The sequence below is a fragment of the Schistocerca serialis genome, chromosome 12, assembly GCF_023864345.2.
Source record: "Schistocerca serialis cubense isolate TAMUIC-IGC-003099 chromosome 12, iqSchSeri2.2, whole genome shotgun sequence".
Lineage (NCBI taxonomy): Eukaryota > Metazoa > Arthropoda > Insecta > Orthoptera > Acrididae > Schistocerca > Schistocerca serialis.
This window is the reverse complement of record NC_064649.1, coordinates 92,661,293-92,681,812: the sequence shown is the minus strand read 5'-3', so window position 1 is coordinate 92,681,812 and position 20,520 is coordinate 92,661,293. Positions and strand designations below refer to the sequence as shown.

Genomic DNA, 20,520 nt, shown 5'->3' with positions numbered 1-20,520 from the left:
CCTATATGATGATGACAAATGCAATCTGTCAACACCGTTTCTCCGCAAAGCAGCCGCACACACTGTGATGCTGTCGCAGAACTGGGACTTGTCTGCAAAAGATTATGGGATGCCCTTCCTGATTAAGTGTCGGTGCGCCTTTCTCTGCTGCTGCGTCAATGGAAGCTACAACAATGGTTGCTGTACTGACAATCTGTGGTGTTCCAGACATCATCACACTGTCCATGTTAATACTGTAGTCTGATTAAAATAACTTGATAGTCGATGCCTGTCACTTGCTGCCACGTATGCTGCTAGCTACCGCTGGGTTATAGGCAATACACAAACATGGCGGGTCATTTCACTAATGCTGTTAATGTGTAATATGGAGAAATGTTGAAGTGATCACTGTTAGAGATGCTCTGTGGAGAGCCGAATTTATGTGACCAGTGCCTGAACTGTGGGAGATGAAGTGTTTAGTAGCCCTGAATTTAAAATCATGTCCTAACCTAACCACAACCTCATGATGTGCAATGTATCTGAGAATACGGCTATCAAAAATCTGTTGCAGAACAAAAATTGTGATCACTTTGTTCATGGCATTTAATGTTAACCTCTACAAACAAACTCAAGACAGAAAATTTCAGTTTCTGCAATAAAAGCACACTGTAATTTCTTGCTGTCATTGGTTGCCCGAAACTATGCTGACACTGGCTACACAAGCTGCTGCATTATCAACTGATGAGCAGTCCTGGTTGGCACTTGGGTGCAGATTATAGGACACAAGCAGATTCCAGACAAAAAATAAGAGCAAATAAAAAAGTTAATACAATGATGAAAATTACTAGAAAGGAATTAAAATTAAAAAAAATTACATTTAAACCAATTGAATAAAACAATAATCAAAGTCTTTTGATTATATTTAGAAATAAAAAAAAAAAAAGATTATGCTATGCCATGACACTGCAGAAGGTCGTTATATTTATGACTCTAGTGATCCAGTCACAACAATTACCTGCAGGCCCCAAAAATTTGGCTTCACACAATGTCATGTGAAGCTTATCTAATGTAACCTCATCTATTTTATTATAATAACTGTATATATGACACTGAATCATTTATTTTGTAGAAGGATCCAGTAGTGTTGAGTTAGTGCTGTCTGAAACACGTGTATTTTTCTTGTGTGGGAGGGGGAGGGATGGGGCTGTGGGTGGGGGCGAGAAGAGGGAGGTTGGTTATCACATGTGATGAAATATGAAATAAAAGGGCCAGACCCAGGATTTGGGATCCAAACTCACCAAGAAATACATAGGAGCTGGAAGTGAAGTAATTGTTGTTGTAGTTTGGCAACAGTGAATGGCTCAGGCATGATGTTGAGTGCTCTGATTGGAGGAAAACAGCTACAATGCATAAAGTTCAACACTCAAGTAGTTTTAGTCAGCCTATTATCTTGCTGCAAACATCCTTGTTTCCCGACTTAAGTAATGCATGTGGCTGTAATAGCGTACGCAGTTGAGAAAATGACACATCTGTCCTCTCAGGTGCTAATTGTGTGGCAGTGTTGAGGTCTGTAGTGTTCAAGACATCGTCACACTGGCCTTGCAAACATTAGTCTTGCTTCAAACAAGTCCATTTACTGACCTGAATAACGTATATGGCTATACAATGGTGCATGGCCAAGCAAACGATATCTCTGTCCCCTCGGGTGCTAGCTGTGAGCGGCACTGAATTCCTGCGTGGCATTTAGCACAGCTTTATTGAACTCGTCACTTTCATATTCACATAATAGTGACAGGGCACTGTCAAGTGTGAGCAGCAAGATTGTGAAACAATAAACTACCATCTTGATAGGCCACACTCCTGCCACAGTCTAATTCCAACACGTAGTGGTAGGCACTTACCCTCCTCGCATGAGGCATAATGCGACCTTCTCACAAACAAATGTCATTTATGAATGAGAAACCCAGTGCATACTCTTTCCCTATGTACAGAATATTCAATGATTTCACTTTGTTATAGGCATTATCTTGTGTGTAACCACACTAGAAAATAGCTCTTACTCCACTGTGTGGAAATTTTGTCCAAGCATTTCTGCATCTCATTACAATCACCTGATGCCAATAATTTTGTGTCGACAACAGCACTGTTAGCGAACAATCTGACTGTCTTGCTGACCCAATCTGATAAACTGTTTATGTCTGCTGAAAACATTAGAGGTCCTATTAAGCTGCCATGGGACAATTCTCATTTCTGCAGGCCAGCATGAGTGCATGTTTGGAGTTTATGGATGCTCAACGGCGAGGTTATCAGTGCACTTTCTTTCAACCATTTGCACTTTACTACAACACACTATGTTCTGCACAGTGTAGTCACATTAAGGGGGGAAGCATTTCCGAAGTGGCTAAGCCTGTAAACTGTTCGCGTGATGCCGTGTTCAATATATACTGTGCATGGTAAAATGGCACTATCCGAAACTGGTGCCAAGCAAATGTGGTGCACCATGAGCCATACACAGATGGCAGGTGTGAACTATAGCTACACACATTTCTCTGTATTAATAAACTTGCAACTGTTGAGCAATTGGCCACCTAGATGGATTGAGGGCCTATCAACAGTGTCTTTTCAATGACTGTTCAGCAAACATTGCTGCACATGGGGCCCACACCACCAGGCAGCTATTGGTGTGTTGGAGGGGGTTATGGGTTGGACTGGGTTGTTGGGGGGAAGAAACCAAACAGTGAGGTCATTGGTCTCATTGGATTAGAGGAGGATGGGGAAGGAAGTTGGCCGTGCCCTTTCAGAGGAACCATCCCGGCATATGCCTGGAGCAATTTAGGGAAATCACAGAAGGGTTATGGTCTAGGGGATGTTATCATGGAATTCACTGGGTGATCTCATCATTCTGGAAGGCACAATGGATCAACACATCTATCCTCGGGAACCATGTCTACCCCAACATGTAGCTTGCTTTTCATCAGCACTATGGCATCTGAAAGCAGGACACTGCAATGCATCACACAGCTCACAGTGCACAGTCTGACGAGCTGAAAGATGAGTTTACTGTACTCCCCTGGCCACTAAACTCCACAGATTTAAACCAAATCGAAAAGCTGTGGGACCACCTGAATCAGGTTGTTTGCATCATGGATCCTCACCTGAGAAACCTAGTGCAGATGGCCCCAGCACTGCAGTTGGTGTAGGACGACATCCCTGGCAGTACCTTCCAGAACCTCATTGATTTTCTTTCCGCGTGTCTTGTGGTGGTCTGTGCTGCGGAAGATGGTTATTCAGGCTTTTGATAGGTGGTCACATAAATGTGACTGGCTGGTGTACTAGTCAAATGTTAATTGATCCAGTCGTGTACCTACAAAAGTACTCCATATGATCTCACCATGAATAATAGATGATGATACGGTACAGTACGGAATGCCTTTCGGAAATCTAGGAAGGCAGAATCTGTGTGTTCACTTGCATTTACCACTAGCAAGTAATCTAATACACTGAAACACACAGCTCTGATGATTGCTTGGGCCCTAGCTTGTTGCCTAATTTTTCACAAACAGCTACAATATCTTCATACTACAAGGTGTTCGAAAAAGGACTGTACAACTTTAAAGATTCATATAAATTTATTGAAAGAAAATATAGAGTCGGGTTTAGTGTCATTTTGTAGGGAATCACATCATGTTTTAAACTAAAGGTGTTGTATGTGGCTTCTGTTGGTTATCCTGCACACATCCCACGAAGTTAATTTCTTCCCAAACTCGCTGCAGCATTGCAGGTGTAACTTGCTCAGTGGTGGCATAAATTCTAGCTCTAAGTTCAGGTAGAGAGGTACAAACATGATATCATTGATGAATCCCCATAGAAAAAGATCGAGTGATGTCACGTCTGGGGAACGTGGGGGGCCATGCAATTGGCACATCACAGCCAATCCATTGACCTGGAAAGCGGTCACTGAGAAAATCAACGGACTTCAGCCAGGTAGTGGGGTGGTGCACCATCTTGCATGAAGTAAACATTTCTTACTTATTCATCCTCATCAATCTGTGGTATCAAAAATTGTTGTAACATATCCAGGTACACTATCCTGTGATGGTTGTGTCATGGGAAAAAAAGGGCCGTACACTTCCCTCTTGCTCAATGCACAAAAAAAAATCAGTTTGGGGCTATCAGGAACATGTTGCAATGTTTGCTGTGGATTTTCACTGCCCCAAATCCTATAGTTATATGTATTAACCTTGCCACTTGATTGAGATGTTGAATTGACAGAAAAGATGATTTTCTCCAAGAAATGTAGGGGTGTTGACGAAACGTCGTCTCACTCGCTCAATGACATTGTCAGATGTGCTTGGATGACCTGACGATTTCCTGGGTCTTACCAAGCACCCTGTTTCTACAAAACATGTATGCCACTCATAAATTGTAGGCCTACTAGGAGGATCTTCAGCATACTTGGTAGAGGAATTACACTGACCTGCTGTCACTGACATCGATTCTTCAAACGAAAACACACAGCTAGCACACTTGGATCCAGTGAAGGCAGTCATCTTTAATGCAGCTGCCAATAGCGCTCCTTATGGTTTGATTCAGCACTAGTGAGCTATGTGAGACAACACTTGATGAATTTCCCCAATCTCCTCTGTAGGAACTCTGAATTAATTTATATGAATTTTCAAAGTTGTAAAGTTCTTTTTGAAACACCTTGTAGAACTTACAGCTCTGAGTGAGGTACAGCTGGAGACAGTATGGGCAAATATGGCAGTGTTAGAGAGTGACAGGTTGCAGAGCTGACCTTAGTGTGCGAGTTGATGACGGTGGAGGTGCGGTCTCCCGGCGCGGCCTGCAGCAGCGTCGTCAGGTAGGTGAACGTGGTCAGGTAGGTCTTGGTGGCGAACACCAGGAACGGCAGCGGGACGTCCACTGGATCGGGCTTTGCTGTTGCCTGTGAACAGAACAGCCACACTCAAAACTTGACTCTCCATCCTGCTGAACCTGCAGCCACTGGATATCAAAACATAAATGCCATGGTACAAACATGTTACTCTAGCAACTTGTTTTTGGGCTTATATATGATGGACTGATATCCTTGGCACTGTCCTATCACCACAATCATACAGTGCCAGAAAAAAAAAACACACCATCCTCAGAGACAGTGCCCAGTGTCACCATGGTATAATATCTGCATACTGAGGGGTTCTAGTGCTAGTTATTTATGTGCCATGGTCATTGGTGATCAGATGGTGCTCAGGAGGCCTGTCTGTACGCCCTCTGTTTTGACTCTTCTGGCAGTAACTGTGCTAAGGTGAACAGTGATTGCAATGTTTACTATGGGATACAACCATACTCACTGACAAGTACATATTCATCTTGAAAAGCTTCAGCTATTTGAATAGGGTTGCATTGTGGGCTTGTGGGAAGCTGGATTGACAAATTGCTGCACATGTCAGACACAATGCTTTCAACAGTGGTCTGTGGAAAATTTCCAGAGCCATAGTAACAAAACACTTCAAGATTGACCCACTGAGTGAGCAGTGTCAGGGACCACTGGGAACCACCTGCTTGGAGCAGGATTAAGACCACTTGTGTCTTTTCCAAGCTACCACTGACACCATGACACTACCAAGCATGGCTACTCCAGAGTTTTAAGAGATCTGACTGGAGAGTGGAATGGAACCATGTTGTCTTCCATGATGAGAGTAGGTTCTGTCCGTATGCGAGTGCAGGTGTACATGTGTATGGTGCAGACCTAGTGAGGTGCCTATTCCAGAGTGCATTCACCCACATCACACTGCTCCTAGCCCAGGCTTTATGGGTCACCAGTTACAACTTGCGCTCACATATGGGGTTTCTGCAGGGTAAAGCAACAAGTGTCCACTACATTTCACAGAATGTCATCCCCATGCTACTGCTATTTCTTTGACAGGAAGGTGATGTGTATTTTCAGCAGGACAGTGCACATCCACATATGGCTTGTACTACGACTGCCCTTGCCAAAAAGATTAACTGATATTTCGCCAATCAAACATGTACAGGACGTGATGAAGTGAGAACTTAGTCATTCTCCACAGCTTTCAAGAACCACTGCCAAAATGCAACAAAAGGCCCAAGATGCTTGGGATGGTCTATTGCAGGATTTCATTTGGCACCTTTACGATCATTTGCAAGTGATAATATGTGCCAATGTTGACACCAGAGGGAGATATACTGTGTATTGAGTTCCCTTTACTGTGACATGTGTTTCAGTCAGTCTGAATTTGTTATCATATACTCCTACAATGATGAACCTCACTTGTCAGTAAAATTACCTTGTCCTTGACTATTTTGCACTTTTCTTCCAGAAGAGTATTTGTTGATCTAAGACCATGGCAGAACTTCTTAAGCACATGAGAGAAAAAAATTAGTTATCCACAGGAGACAGAGACAAAGCACTAATACTGTGTAACACAGTGACTAGTTTTACTGATGGCCACTGTTTGATGATGAACAGAGTCCACAAGTTTAATCACGAATGTCATATCTAGCCAGTCATTGGAGATAAGATCACGTAGAGCTACCAGACTTTGAGGATGTTGATTGCTACATTTCACCACTTCTTCCAGATCATCCCAGAAATTTTCTACCAGATTAGAATCAGGTGATTTTGGGGGCCAGTCCAGGTGCCACGAAGTTACCGAATGCTTGACAATCTAGGAACATGTATGTCAGCAGTCCAGTGAAAACAGCTATTGTCATCTTGGAAGACAGATTTGTGCACAGTATATTTATTGAGAAGAAGTAGAAGCAGGGCAACACTTGGTCATAGCAGAAGTTGAAATAAACATTCTAAACTGTATCCACTATAAACAGAGTGAGTGGACTCACATCATGGTATGAAAAACACCCCAAAAATATCACAGAATAATTTCCGGCCTAAACAATACACACCACATCCTACAGGTCGAATGACTCACTGGATCATTCATGCACCTGACACCTGGTTTCACTTGAAAACAGGCATTATCATGACTTGTAAGGTCATGCAATGTGACTCCACACAGCTAATGCACTGTTCCATATTGTTTGGGCTATTTAAGATGTGCAGCAGCTGTACATGCCATTGTGAGCAATGACCAGCGAAGAACCCAACTCCACATTTCCAATGCAAACAGCTCTTTTGCAATGTTCACAAAGAAACTCATTACAATGGACCTGGATTCAGTGACAGCAGTAACATCTGTCGTATTTGAAATCAATTCTAATTGAGAAAGTGTGACACTCATCTCCAATCCCTGTTGGTTAACATCTTTTTACGAGCTCTGTTCTTATGCCATGTTACATGCTGTGGGCAGTACACCATTCCTGGTAGACACAATGGACAATCCACTTTCATACTCCAAGAAATCAGGCATCTTTACTCAGGGTGTAGTCAGGTATGGATCTAAACATGACAACTCCTTTCTGGCATTCTGCACTTCTCCACATTGACCCATCTTACAATGCTCATTCCATACAGTTGTCCAGGAAGAACACACCACTTCACTACCATGGGTTACAAAGTAGTCGTAGTGAATCACAGGACCACTTGCTAGCAGTTTTGCACCAATCCACAGTGCTGCAATGTTATGACATGAGAGTGCTCTTTTAATTGGTGACTAATATTTTGTCTGGTGACATTAGCTCCAAACTGTGAATGGCTGCTCAGTTGGGGGGATGTGTGACATTGGTCTCAAAATTACTGAGGAAGTCTAGGATTACCAAACTATACATAGTGACAAGAAAGAATGCAGAGTTAAGAAAAGTTATCAATCCACCACAATGTCCTCCATCTACCCAGTACCGTGTTTCAGAAACAAAGTTTTACAAGTATCCAGTATCTATGACACTAGACACTGTACCTCTAAATTCCCCAATTACATTTGTGACTGCTGTTACAGTAACAGGAACTGATAAATAACCTTTGTTGGAAACAGTGTCAGTTTAAGGCCCAAACAGGTTGCCATTTGTAGTGGCAAGCTGGGAGGGGCACTAGAGGTGCCACAACAGTAAAATTTCTATATAGAACATATCGCAATTAGTAGCAGCTGCTTGGTGCATCAATCTGAGAATGGTGTGAGAGACCCCAGATGCAAAATTTTTATACAGTGCACATAATAATTAGCAGCAAAACCAGCCACAGATGGAAGAATATAAGCACAAAGGGGGAAGAGAGGCAGGTGACAAATGACAGATTACTTGTATTGAACCAGTTTTGGTCAGAACTCAGTAAGTTTGGACTTGATGGTCAGTAAACACAACACCACAACAGTCTAAGACGTACAAGCTCTGACTCCTCAGGACAGATACAGAGGTATACAATTTTCGAAGCTTTCATGATCACTTCTTGATGTGTTGCCTATTGTCACTCATCTCGAGATCTTTGGTTGATGGTCATCCACTAACTTTTCTGAAGCTTTACCAACGTGACTGCAGGCATTGTCAAAGACTGGTCCTCCACTGCCAGTGGCGGAGTGGTGTCAAGCCCGTGGTCGGAGGTTATAATGTGTACTTGTCACACCAATGACTGAGGGCCATTCCCCAGTCATTACTGTTGGAGTTCTCCCCTTTTTACCTCATTACCCACTCCTTGATACCCGTAGCACTGTAAACCAGGTTCCATTTATTTTAAGACGTTCCTCTTTCTTGTCAAAATTATTGTTGTGCTCACAAATTCTGACAGTTTTCAGAACACAGCCTCCACTACACTACAGGAAAGCCACAAGACAAATGGAGATTGGATTCCTCAACTCCAGATAATGAGCAACAGGTAACAACATAACAAAAAGAGAACCATTGCAGTAATCGTGAGAGATAAACCATGAAATGTTAACACAGCAAGTTCATATAAGCCCCAATCACAGCCTCGACTCAAGTCTGTCACAAGCAGTGGTGGTGCGGGACTAGGGTGAATCTATGACAATGCCATCCATATTTGCTGACAGGTTGACAGAATGTCACAAAAACCAGATAAGATACTGACACAAGTGCCAACAGGCAACACGGTAGCTGCAGAAGTGTTCTAGTACCGTGGGGATCAAAAGATGTATTCATTGAAGATAAATGCGAAAATGAACTCTGCAACTGAAGTGCTCCAATTATTTTGTCCAAACACAGTGTGGGAACCTGTCATTCTGGGAATGGATTGAACAGTCCCGGACCTGTGACCAAAGACAGTAGGAGTCCAAGTGCTCACCGTGACAGATGCCTCGTCCACTGTGACTGGGGTCGGAACGGCCGTCGATGTCTCTGTCTGCTTGGTCGCCGTGGTGGTCACAGTGGCGGGCAGCTGCGGTCTCTTGGTGGCAGGCAGGTAGAAGCGGTCGGTCACCACCTCGGTGGAGGTGACGACCTGTGTCGTCAACGAGGGGCTGCCGCGCTCGTCGGCCACAGTTCGCACGTACAGATATGTGGCCAGGTACGTCTTCACCACGTCCGTCGTCGAAGGCTGGGTCGGCAGTGACGGTGCGGGCACACCCGGTGGTCCGCCCGTTTCCGAGACCACTACGCGTGTCAGCAGGTCTCCGGCCGACAGCACCTGTACACACACCGGCGGCTGCACTGTAGACTGCAGGGCGAATTGTGTTAACAATTAGGAAACCTTAAGCATTTTAATGGGCACTGGTGCCATAAACTGGCTATGTACAGTTTTCTGCTCCTACCTTTGTACTGTGGTATTTTTTCACCAGACTGCACACATGTACAGTGGATCACAAAATAACTGTGAGTTGCTACAAGGTATTTTTTTTATAATTTGATCTTGAATTAGGGAAGATCTTCATGCAGGCATTGTAAATTCACTATTATAAAATACATACACAAATGCTTACATTGATTACATAAAAATAAAGTAACATTTCCAGTTTGATGATTGTTCTCTCTTGAGTTATTACTGTTTTGGCTTCACTTATTTACAGAAACAGCCAACAACCTTGTGAAGTGGTAACGTTGATTCCTGACAGATCACCCAAAGGTAAGTGCTGTTTGGCTCGGCTAGCACTTAGATGAGTAACTGTCCATGTGTGCCAAGTAGTATTGGTAAGCAGGGCGCACTCAGCCTTGTGAGGCCAAGTGGGGAGCTACTTGACTGACAAGTAATGGCTCCACTCACCAAAAGTGACAAGAGCCGAGAGAATGGTGTGCTGACCACGTGTGCCTCCATATATGCATCCAGTCAAGCCTATGCACTGTGGATGCTACATTGGTTGGTTGGTACCACTGGGCTTTCAGAGCATGTTCAGGTAGAGTATTTTCAGAAATACAATCTGACAATAAGTGAAGCCAAACAGAAGTAATGGCAGTGAATAAGAGTGACCAGTCTAGCGCCCCTTTTTTCTATCCTGACTTCCGTATCTTGCATGAAAGTAGGAATGTTAATTTATATATACATTGACTGGTATTGAGGGGTTTTGTTTTATCCCGGCTATTTCTTAAATTAACCCCAGAGAGTCACTACACGTATTGTCTTCCCAGTTCAGAAGGAAAAAAACCATAAGTAAATTAATACTAGTGTTTTCAATAGATTCTCGTTCACTTGTTTCAGTTACTAGTCTTCAGTTTATTCTTGGTGAAAATCACATAACCTAATTATTTATGAACCTAAATCGAAGTAAAGTTCAAGATGAATAGTCAGTTTCAAATTAACAAGTTATTTTATTTAACAATAATTATTAATAAATCAGTTCATTCACACGATCGCATTCAAAGGGGTTCTTTGAATAAGTATCTAATCTGGAATCCCGTCAATATCAGAGATACTAAACAATGTTCTGTCACTTTCTATAAAATGATTGTTCCTGTTTAATATCCATAAACTGTCATGAACTGTGATTACTAGTCGCAGGAAGTAAAGCTTTTCCAGTATCACAATACAAAGTCCGAATCTGTCCAAAAATCGTTAATTCCGTAAAATATTTAAATCTTCACACAAAATGACGTTAAAGTCTGAGAGATTATTGATCGCCTCTCCGTTCCTCTAATATGACAAAAGTTCTAATTCTGATCTGAAATTAATGCTTCCCAAAAAACAATGTCATCACAATTTATTCTTGTGCCCTGGTTTAATAAAGGTCCTATTGTTGCTTCCTAAAGCTGTACGTCCTAATTGACTTCAAACAGACTAGAGGATAGAGACTTGAGTATCATAATTGCATTGTATGTCTATTTACACTTTAGTAAACGCTATCTTTGGTGTTCAAGACCTACATTCTGTGACTATAATATTGATTTTCTCATATAGAAGAATAACTAATAATTTAACCATTTCTATCATTTCCCCCTCCCCCCTCCCCCCCTCCCATGCTTCCAAAATTTATGATTAAAATTCTTTTCTTTTTCTATTATTTTTCTACTATAGATTTCCCTCTATTTGTCTCTTATTTCTATTTCATAAATTACTACTTGTGGAGGGGCTTGGGACATTTTCTGAATTTATATTTCGAGGGCATGGGGGCTAATTTTGGAGCTATTTTGGTTTATTAACACCGAGAGGCATTGTAGTTGTTACACCAGCAAACAACAAGTTACATAATTAAACCCTGGAAAATATAGAATATTCTGCCAACATTGGACAATCTACTCGTGAAAGGGTTCAAAAGTACTTGTGCTTTTACCGACATGTTAAGACTGCTTATGTGGCTTCCAGGCTGCATAGAGAAGCAAAGTCAGTTACTTGCAGCAGCTACTTTAAACCAGTCCTAACATAGGCACCCTCACTGAGAGTGGTGTACAGCAGCTATAGGAACCGGAGATGAAGTTCTGGAGGTTCACGAGACAGAAAAAAACTCGATGGATTAAGAAATGAAGAGTTGAAACAGATGGCTGCTGAATAAGTATATACAATAAGCGAATAAGCAGATGCTATGGACCTATAGAAATTGGATAAATCAGCTAGGACCATCATTGGAGAATCAGATCACAGTTCTTAACATGCAAATCCCTAGTACTGAGTGCCAACTACCTACGTGCAATGACCACAGGGTAAACCTGGAAATCTGTACTGTGACTACCAACATGGTTGTATGTACTACCCAGTGCCTAGTAAAATAGCAGCAGGGAGAGACAAATCTGCAGCAGAGGATCTCACGAGGGTTCTCTGTGGTTACTCATCACATGTTGCTAAAAATCTAACAAACATGAGTAATATCACATCACGTCACAATATGAACAGAGGGGTTACACAGGGACAGTAGTTCCAAGATGGCACAGAATTCACTATTGTTTGAGACCCTTTCTTGGTCACAAAAAACCCTTTGCCAACTGCATGATGTTTATTTACAAAACTATTGGGAACTACCTACACCCAGATCCTTGGGCAATAGGTACTCTACTGCATGTAGCAACAAGTGTGCTCGACTCGTGCAGAAGTACCCTCGACAGTGATTCATAAATGTGCTCAGGAATTTTACCGACACAAGGAAAGGAAATGGGAGGGGGGGTAACTGCTGGGGAAATCATCTGAGATGTCAGACCATGTGTAGAAATAACTAGTACCTGAGTTCTCTTTGAGGGATAGGATACAACTCCTTGGCAGATCACACAATGGTTACCCATAAAACTTCCTGAAACTACGAGGGTTATTCCAAAAGTAAGGTCCGGTTATAAAAAAAAAATCAAAACTAAAATGTTTTTTCAAAATAATTGTTTTATTTACATTCCTTACATCTTTATCTATTTTTCTACATAACTTCCATACTTATTTAAACATTTGTCACATCGTTCAACAAGCTTTTGAATGCCCATGTTATAGAAATCGGCCGCCTGTGACGATAACCAGTCCTTAACTGCTTCTTTCACTTCATCATCTGTGTCGAAGCGCTTGCCGCCGAGAAACTCCTTTAAGTAACAGAACAGGTGGAAATCACTTGGCGCCAGGTCCGGACTGTAAGGAGGATGGTCCATCTGTTCCCATCCAAATTTCTTGATCAGAGCTTGCGTTTCATTTGCAGTGTGGGGTCTGGCATTGTCATGCAACAACAAGATTCCAGACGACAAAAGACCACGTCGCTTATTCTGGATTGCACGTCGAAGTTTAGTCAGGGTAGCGCAGTAGGCGGCTTTATTAATCGTTGTTCCTCTCTCCATAAAGTCGACTAACAATACTCCACGTCTATCCCAGAACACAGTCGCCATAACCTTACGTGTTGAGATTGTCTGCTTTGCCTTGACCTTGACTGGCGATGACGTGTGACGCCATTGCATTGACTGACGTTTAGACTCTGGAGTGATGTGAGAAACCCATGTCTCATCCCCTGTGACAACATTGTCTAAAAGACTGCCACCTTCCTTGTGATATCGCTCCAAAAAATCAAGAGCAAAAGCCATTCTTTTCATTCGTTGGGGCTCAGTAAGCAGCCTGGGAACCCAACGGGCACACAATTTGTGAAACTTCAAATGTTCAGACACAATTCTGTACAAAGTTGTTCTACTCACATTCGGAAAATGCATGTCTACGTCTGTAATAGTGAATCGGCGATCTTCACGAATTTTTTTGTCAACCGCATTGACCAAATCGTCTGAAATCACTGATGGTCGGCCACACCGTGGTTCATCGTGCACATTATCCCGTCCTTCATTAAAAGCTCGCACCCACTTGCGCACTTTACTGTCGCTCATTATGTTAGGACCGTACACTTCAGTAATCTGCCGATGGATTTCCGCCGCTGAATTGTTTCTTGCAGACAAAAACCGTATCACTGCCCTTACTTCACAATCGGCGGGCTGATCAATTGTCTTAAACATTGTAAAGTGACACTGTGAACTACACTCAGCAACAGTAACAAAGCGAATGGCGGCGTTTGACGCGCAAGGCTTGCCGGGAGTCGGCGCGCATGCGTGTTTTGTCATTGGCGCCAAATTTCAATAGTTACGGCGAATCGGACCTTACTTTTGGAATAACCCTCGTACATTATCCCCAGTGTTCAGAATAACAGGTGTTTTCAGACAGTATGAGATGTATGGTGGAGGTTGCATCTTAGCACCCTCAACAGTTACTCATTTAATTTGCTGGGTACAAAAATACTGACAGGAGCAGTAATGCTTTAACACCAGACTGTCTAGGACCTGGTATGTGGCCAAGAAGCACGTTGTTAACTTAGGTGTAGCTGGGCGAAACCCTCTGAGCGTGAGGGTACCTGGGGCTCCGCAGTGGCCAATCTGCAGCCTTCTACACTTTAGAGTATTGACACAATGGTCACTACACATATACTGACACTGAGTGATTCAGCTGAGGTGTTACACCTCCCCCAGGAGGCAGCTCGTGAACACCCATCAGTGGTCTGTCCTCCAGAAAGGGGGTAGTTTTTGTAGGTCCTGACTTGTGGGTCCTGGTGGAGCTAGAGTGGTGGAGTCATTTTATTCTGCTATTGTGGAAGCAAACACTTCAGCTGTGTGTCTGACTGTAAAGAATGCCAGATCCCGATGCTGTGTAGCGATTGACACAGGACTAAAAGTTAAAGATGACACAAATGAATAACTGGCAAAGCAGTGCAGTGGGCTGGGTGCATGTGGTGGTGTAGATGGGGGTGCTAGCTTACCTGTCCCCCTGGTAGCGTGGTGGGCTGCGTGAGTGTGGTGACGTAGGTGCTGGTGGTGGCCGGCTGCGGCACGAACGCCTCAGTGGCGGCAGTCAGCGTGTTGGTCACCGTCCGGTCTGAGCTCCAGGAGCTGCCCTCGCCTCCCTGAAACCGATTATTATTATTATTATTATAAATATAATAGAGGGAAACATTCCACGTGGGAAAAATATATCTAAAAACAAAGATGATGTGACTTACCAAATGAAAGTGCTGGCAGGTCGATAGACACACAAACAAACACAAACATACACACGAAATTCAAGTTTTCGCAACAAACGGTTGCTTTATCAGGAAAGAGGGAAGGAGAGAGAAAGACAAAAGGAAGTGTATTTTAAGGGAGAGGGTAAGGAGTCATCTGCTTGTGTCTGTGTATGTGCGGATGGATATTTGTGGGTGTGCGAGTGTATACCTGTCCTTTTTTTCCCCCTAAGGTAAGTCTTTCCGCTCACGGGATTGGAATGACTCCTTACCCTCTCCCTTAAAATCCACATCCTTTTATCTTTCCCTCTCCTTCCCTCTTTCCTGATGAAGCAACCGTTAGTTGCGAAAGCTTGAATTTCATGTGTATGTTTGTGTTTGTTTGTGTGTCTATCGACCTGCCAGCACTTTCGTTCGGTAAGTCACATCATCTTTGTTTTTAGATATATTATTATTATTAGTCCATGTCACAGTGCTACACACTGTGAACTGCAAAATCTGGAAGTTTACAAAACTATAATAATTCATGTCTCAAACATAGCTTGAACAGAAAATGTGTCTGACCAGAAACAGAGCACAGCAATATCCTCATCAGCATTTTCTACAAGTACTTAAATTATTCATTGAACAGGGCACAGTTGACAAGGATACATATGAGACTTACTGCATAATTGTTTAATTAGATAAATATCTATCTGATTAAATAATTTTATCAATAATTGATTGTTTACTTAATAATTGGCTGCTTGATGTTTCACATGATATGGTGCGTGTTGAGGAACAAAAGTAAATATGGCACGGTCAGGGATAGGAGGGTATTATCTCTCTGGTTTCTGCAGAGCGATGGATTAATTGTGTGCTTCTGTGTGTTGTTGTTTCCATTTACTGTAAGTAAAGGGATGATTTTATTGATCTTCAAAATATTGTGCATAAAATGGAATCGACAGTCATCTGACTGTGAATCCTTGACATCACCTGTACGAGGTACCCATTAATGATGGCCAAGATTTGAACCAGGATTAGCCACTTATCGCAAGTGATCTCCTTAATGAATTCAGCTATAGGTGTCTACAGTCTCATATCATAGTTCACTGAACTCATCACCTAATGCTCACAACATTACGCGGATTCTCGCAATAGGGAGAATGGGGATACGAGGAATCGAGACCGATGTTTTTGTCACGTGCCTTCCTAGACTTGTAGTAGTTACTTGCATGTCTGAAAGTGGACTATGATATAAGGATGTAGGCAGCGTCACATACGGAGGTTTGAGTCACCTGGGAAGTGTGCGGCGATAGCTGAAGTACTTCGAGTCCCAGTCCAGCTCAAAATTTCACATGTCACTAATGGATAGTAGGACTGAATTAATACCTAATATTAGTTTATGTCAAGGAATTTACAGTCAGCAAATTCATTTTTATCGCTATTTCTCTGGGTACTTTGTATTTCACATGAAGTAATATTCTTTACCTTTTACAATCCATGAGCATGGATGCATTTCACAGGTACAAATGAACTATCCCAAGAATATGGAGTTGATATTTCTGAGACCAGACGTGGTGGGTACAGGAGCTAACAAATGCTCGCACAAGCCTCTTTGTTCGTGGTACTTATTCTTTAGCAGGCACATGCTTGAACACTTCCAGAAGCATCCATAATCTAGATTCCAGCAAGCATTAAGCTGTTTGTGCAGCTTTAATATTTCCACAAATATGTCTTTGACATATTCAAGCTTACTTGCATATGTGTTTTTGTCAAGCACGCAGTTATGTGTGTAGTCACCTTTAGCTGCATCAGTGTGGCCGGTACAGATATGGATGGAGAAGCACACTGTTTGTCTGCAGGTAGCACATGTAGGTGGTCTTTTCTTTGCCATGGTATTCTTTACTTTTTACAATCCATAAGCATGTGTGTCTTTCATAAGTACGAATAAACTCCTCCATCACTTCAGGATTAATGTTTCTGTGGTCTGACATGGGAGCTATGGAAACACATTATGGAAGCTAGCTCAGAACTGATGAACTCTTGCACAAGCCTCCCTGTTCTTGATACACATGTTTGAATGTCTGCACAAGAAAGAATAATCAAAATTTGATCACACTGCTTTTGCAGAAGCATCACACACAGTTTGTGCTTTGTGGTGCCAGCTAAGGATGGCAGTTACTGCTGAAACAATCAGTTTTCAGCTGTACCAGTTTTTTCCCACGCCAGTTTAAACCTGACTGTCAAAATTGCTCAAAAGGCTGGTTTCTGAAACAACTGATCTTTGGTTTTTTTTTTTCATTCCTATTACTTACTGCAGTACTGAGGAACTCAAACAAAGATTAATAACTTTTAACTCTCTCAGTTTCAAGATACATAGAGTCAATATATAGGCAAATAAAAGAAAACTGCTTTTCTTGAAAAAAGTGATAAGTGGTTGAATACTACAAATAACCACCAGTACTATCCTACTGATTCTAATTTTTTGAAACTCTGCTAAAAATGGTGTTGTAATCAGGGATTATACCATTATTTGGCCATTATAAACAGTCAGTGCTAAAGGGTGAAAACTGAGATTGAAGAAGTCTCTTTTTCAGATTAATTTGTCCATTCTCAAGGGCTCCGAGCAGATAAAGCCATATTATGTAGCCACAGACGGCAGATTTGGTGCTTTCTATTTTTAGGATATACTATGAATGAATTGTTAAGATTTTAGTTTATTACTGTTACCATAAATTTACTCTTCTTTTAATGTTTCAGAGAAATGGCAGACAATTATATAATCTTTTAAGCAAATGAAGCATTCTATTTCACTGCTACATCACTTCGTAAAAATATTTCCAGACTAGGGTTGGGGTGCCATTCAGCAATGCCACGGATGTCTGGTGATGAGAAACTGCTGTACAGACCAAGTAGGGGCAAGTCTTTTAGACTGGACGTACATGCGTACCTCTGGCCACGACACACTGCAACAGGGGCATTATTGTCTCAGCAGTGCTGTACCAGTTCTTATTCCAGGTGTTTATTTCTGTCAGAATTGTTATTAATATACACTCCTGGAAATGGAAAAAAGAACACATTGACACCGGTGTGTCAGACCCACCATACTTGCTCCGGACACTGCGAGAGGGCTGTACAAGCAATGATCACACGCACGGCACAGCGGACACACCAGGAACCGCGATATTGGCCGTCGAATGGCGCTAGCTGCGCAGCATTTGTGCACCGCCGCCGTCAGTGTCAGCCAGTTTGCCGTGGCATACGGAGCTCCATCGCAGTCTTTAACACTGGTAGCATGCCGCGACAGCGTGGACGTGAACCGTATGTGCAGTTGACGGACTTTGAGCGAGGGCGTATAGTGGGCATACGGGGGGCCGGGTGGACGTACCGCCGAATTGCTCAACACGTGGGGCGTGAGGTCTCCACAGTACATCGATGTTGTCGCCAGTGGTCGGCGGAAGGTGCACGTGCCCGTCGACCTGTGACCGGACCACAGCGACGCACGGATGCACGCCAAGACCGTAGGATCCTACGCAGTGCCGTAGGGGACCGCACCGCCACTTCCCAGCAAATTAGGGACACTGTTGCTCCTGGGGTATCGGCGAGGACCATTCGCAACCGTCTCCATGAAGCTGGGCTACGGTCCCGCACACCGTTAGGCCGTCTTCCGCTCACGCCCCAACATCGTGCAGCCCGCCTCCAGTGGTGTCGCGACAGGCGTGAATGGAGGGACGAATGGAGACGTGTCGTCTTCAGCGATGAGAGTCGCTTCTGCCTTGGTGCCAATGATGGTCGTATGCGTGTTTGGCGCCGTGCAGGTGAGCGCCACAATCAGGACTGCATACGACCGAGGCACACAGGGCCAACACCCGGCATCATGGTGTGGGGAGCGATCTCCTACACTGGCCGTACACCACTGGTGATCGTCGAGGGGACACTGAATAGTGCACGGTACATCCAAACCGTCATCGAACCCATCGTTCTACCAATCCTAGACCGGCAAGGGAACGTGCTGTTCCAACAGGACAATGCACGTCTGCATGTATCCCGTGCCACCCAACGTGCTCTAGAAGGTGTAAGTCAACTACCCTGGCCAGCAAGATCTCCGGATCTGTCCCCCATTGAGCATGTTTGGGACTGGATGAAGCGTCGTCTCACGCGGTCTGCACGTCCAGCACGAACGCTGGTCCAACTGAGGCGCCAGGTAGAAATGGCATGGCAAGCCGTTCCACAGGACTACATCCAGCATCTCTACGATCGTCTCCATGGGAGAATAGCAGCCTGCATTGCTGCGAAAGGTGGATATACACTGTACTAGTGCCGACATTGTGCATGCTCTGTTGCCTGTGTCTATGTGCCTCTGGTTCTGTCAGTGTGATCATGTGATGTATCTGACCCCAGGGATGTGTCAATAAAGTTTCCCCTTCCTGGGACAATGAATTCACGGTGTTCTTATTTCAATTTCCAGGAGTGTAGTACTGATTACTTTTCCCCATCTTCTATAACAATGTTATATTTCAAAGCAAACCAAATTTTATGAATAAAAATTGTTCCTGGAATAAATGACGACTAACTGAAACCCTCAGCTGCCGACAGGTGTTGTTGATATACCTCGATGTGGACAGCTGAAAATGAGTGAATGGGCAAATGTCTATAAGGTACATTACATATGTAGAATTGTGGACAGTTGGGAATGTGAGTCTCACGGGAATCGTGCAAGGGATAAGTCCCTGCAGTCGCGCTATTCATCTGCGTCCTCAGTGGCTCAGATGGATAGAGCGTCTGCCATATAAGCAGGAGATCCCGGGTTTGAGTCCCGGTCGGGGCACACATTTTCAGCTGTCCACATCGAGGTATATCAACAACACCTGTCGTTTCAGTTAGTCATCATTTATTCCAGGGAAAAGCTGCACGGTTATCAACAGTATTCTGTTCTTTCGAGAACAGTTACTGTCTTCATATATAAAAATTGTTCCCCTTTCAAAACTGGTTTATTTAAAAATGAAAAGTTTTAGCACTGCTGTTATGGCTAATTGATATTTCTGGATTTTTACTTGGGTGTTAATAAAAAAAAAAAAAATAAGAAAGATCTGTCATAATTGAGACCAAATAAATACCAAAAATACCAGTAATTCAGAACTAAAATATTGGTATCAGTTTTAACTGATCAGTTTTTCCCGTCCCTGGAGCCATGCCTCTTCACCCTGCACGGCCTATGTGATGAATGCACTGGATTTCCTCTGCTTTTCACTCCCCTGCCACTCTTTCTGAGCTCTGTCATCTTAGGGTGCTTCCACACTACTTGTGTGCTTGTGAGACTTGCGTTCATTATGAGTAATATGGACAGAGGTAGGCACCGAGGACTCTCCGCGAGACGGGCTTGCAAGCCGCCAGAGCCCGTGGCTCGTCTTGGCTCTGCCTGTTGTCGGTGCATTAAAGGGATGCATAGCGAGGGGTTTGAGTGGTGTGAATGGTGACAAGTCCAGATCAGTCGGCTCACTGCACTCATCCAGATCAGTCGGCTCGCTGTACTTGTCTAGATCTGTTCCAGTTTCTTTCTTTTTCTGTGTTGTGGACATTGTTTTTTTTCTTTTTTTTTTCTAAAATGGACTGGATGTGAACAATACCGTGTGTTGTGGGATGCCACAAAGCCCCATTATAAAATCAAATCCAAAAACAGTGAAGCATGGGATTTCATCATGACAGAACTCTTCTTTCTTTTCCTGTGTTGTGGGCATTGTTCTTTTTTTTTCTAAAACGGACTGGATCA

The 20,520-nt window shown here is 43.2% G+C and overlaps 1 protein-coding gene across 1 annotated transcript in view; it reads right to left on the bottom strand.

Annotated features, from left to right (window-relative positions):
* The window catches only part of LOC126427962 (uncharacterized), a 184,855-nt gene that overhangs the window by 127,178 nt on the left and 37,157 nt on the right, over positions 1-20,520 (bottom strand). Inside the window, exons 4-6 of the mRNA XM_050089850.1 lie at positions 14,529-14,672; positions 9,191-9,532; positions 4,775-4,924 (exon numbers count right to left, since the gene is read on the bottom strand). Coding sequence (XP_049945807.1) covers positions 4,775-4,924; positions 9,191-9,532; positions 14,529-14,672 — 636 coding nt within the window. The remainder of the gene's footprint in view (positions 1-4,774; positions 4,925-9,190; positions 9,533-14,528; positions 14,673-20,520) is intronic.